This window comes from Fopius arisanus, unplaced genomic scaffold (genome assembly GCF_000806365.1).
Source record: "Fopius arisanus strain USDA-PBARC FA_bdor unplaced genomic scaffold, ASM80636v1 scaffold00077, whole genome shotgun sequence".
In the NCBI taxonomy this organism is placed as follows: domain Eukaryota; kingdom Metazoa; phylum Arthropoda; class Insecta; order Hymenoptera; family Braconidae; genus Fopius; species Fopius arisanus.
This window is the reverse complement of record NW_011887816.1, coordinates 339,204-340,640: the sequence shown is the minus strand read 5'-3', so window position 1 is coordinate 340,640 and position 1,437 is coordinate 339,204. Positions and strand designations below refer to the sequence as shown.

Here is a 1,437-nt window from a genome sequence, read left to right as displayed (position 1 = left end):
GAGATCATCACTGGGTGAATGATATTAATATTTAGTATTAAAGTTAAATAAAATAATATAACAATAACGTACATATGTTTATTGTAAAAAGTCTCCATGTTAATCGTGGGTTTCTCCGTTGGATAATTATCACTCCAGATGATCTCCACGAGGAAGGACCGAGGGTCATTGTCGTCGCCAAACTGCAGATACAATATTCATCAACAAATCATCGATAATTAATTTATTAATAACAAACCTTGTACTGATAAGTCGTTGACGTCAGCTGTTTGAAGGCATTATCTCCTTCATAAATGGAGAGAAGCACCTCTCGCTCCTCTTCCTGGAGCTCTTCATCACTCATATTATCACGAGACCCTCTGCCCCCAAATTGTTATAACAATCTTTAAATATTAATTGTTTTAATACCCAGTGCCTGGGATTTCGTGGCTCGGGAACAGATTCAGTGGTTGAGGTTAGGACGAACAGCTGATCGAAAAATATATCATGAAAATTGAAATTCATGGGCTCATTAAAATAAATAAATCATCCTTACAATAATCAATAAATAAATAAACAATGGAGTTGGTTTAATAAATCGGATTTAAAGTCACAGATTCACTTTTTAAATTCAATAAAAAATTGTTAAAATTCATGAACACTTAATTCACTGGGTTATATATATTGTTTATAACTTTTTTGTTGTTAATATTATTGTTGAGTAATCGATGTTGAAGAGGTAATGGACGAGGGATTTTATTAGTCGATGAAAATGGCATTGTGTGGGGCACATTGAACGAGTGTTTATGTATTTGTATGTATTATATGAGCAGAAAGTATTTCTTGGGCTGTAGTTATCCAGAACTGCACGTCAAGACCACTTGTTGCACTGTCATGCCCACAATTTTTAATTAAGTGATTGTTTAAATAAAGAGTGACGAAAACCGTGAGAACTGGAAATTATTCCGGCGAAAATCTGAAGGTAAAATCATCATTAATCATTCATTCCATAAATACATAAATAATAATACATAAATAAACAATAAATGAATAATAATTATTGCATAACTGTTTAAACAAATTTTATTATTAATTTTCAAATTTCCAGAGTTTTAAACTCAATTCTTCATTTTTTATTTTCAAATCATTCGTCGGTCGATGAAAAATTCGGATTGTTTTCAGGTTTTTAATTAATTAGTTGATTAATTAATTAGAGGATATTTTAATTGAGGGCATGGAGGTGTCACTGGCAGTGATTATTCGGTTTTTAAATTTTTATTTGCAATTGATGAAGTTTGATCTAGGGATGGAGTAGAAAATGTCCATTTGGTATTTGTCGAAGGCCGGGTTCTTCATCACGAAGTATTTCCAGTGGATGATCTCGATGACGAGGGTAAGGAGACCTAGGGAGTAGCCGATGCCCAGGGCCACGAGAGCTCCGTGGAGCTTGTGGAGATT

The 1,437-nt window shown here is 33.4% G+C and overlaps 3 protein-coding genes across 4 annotated transcripts in view; 1 reads left to right on the top strand and 2 right to left on the bottom strand.

Moving 5' to 3' along the window:
- The window catches only part of LOC105270016 (RWD domain-containing protein 4), a gene marked incomplete in the record, with an annotated part of 1,612 nt that extends 988 nt beyond the window's left edge, over positions 1-624 (bottom strand). Inside the window, 3 exon segments of the mRNA XM_011310670.1 lie at positions 73-182; positions 239-468; positions 536-624. Coding sequence (XP_011308972.1) covers positions 73-182; positions 239-343 — 215 coding nt within the window.
- A 250-nt stretch (positions 625-874) lies between these two features.
- Positions 875-1,437, top strand: part of Acox3 (Acyl-CoA oxidase 3) — a 6,950-nt gene continuing 6,387 nt past the window's right edge. For both annotated transcript variants that reach the window (XM_011310671.1, XM_011310672.1), the window contains exon 1: positions 875-961. The gene's annotated coding sequence lies outside the window, so the exon portion shown is untranslated. The remainder of the gene's footprint in view (positions 962-1,437) is intronic.
- The window catches only part of LOC105270061 (uncharacterized), a 3,438-nt gene continuing 3,255 nt past the window's right edge, over positions 1,255-1,437 (bottom strand). The window contains exon 9 of the mRNA XM_011310748.1: positions 1,255-1,425. Coding sequence (XP_011309050.1) covers positions 1,255-1,425 — 171 coding nt within the window. The remainder of the gene's footprint in view (positions 1,426-1,437) is intronic.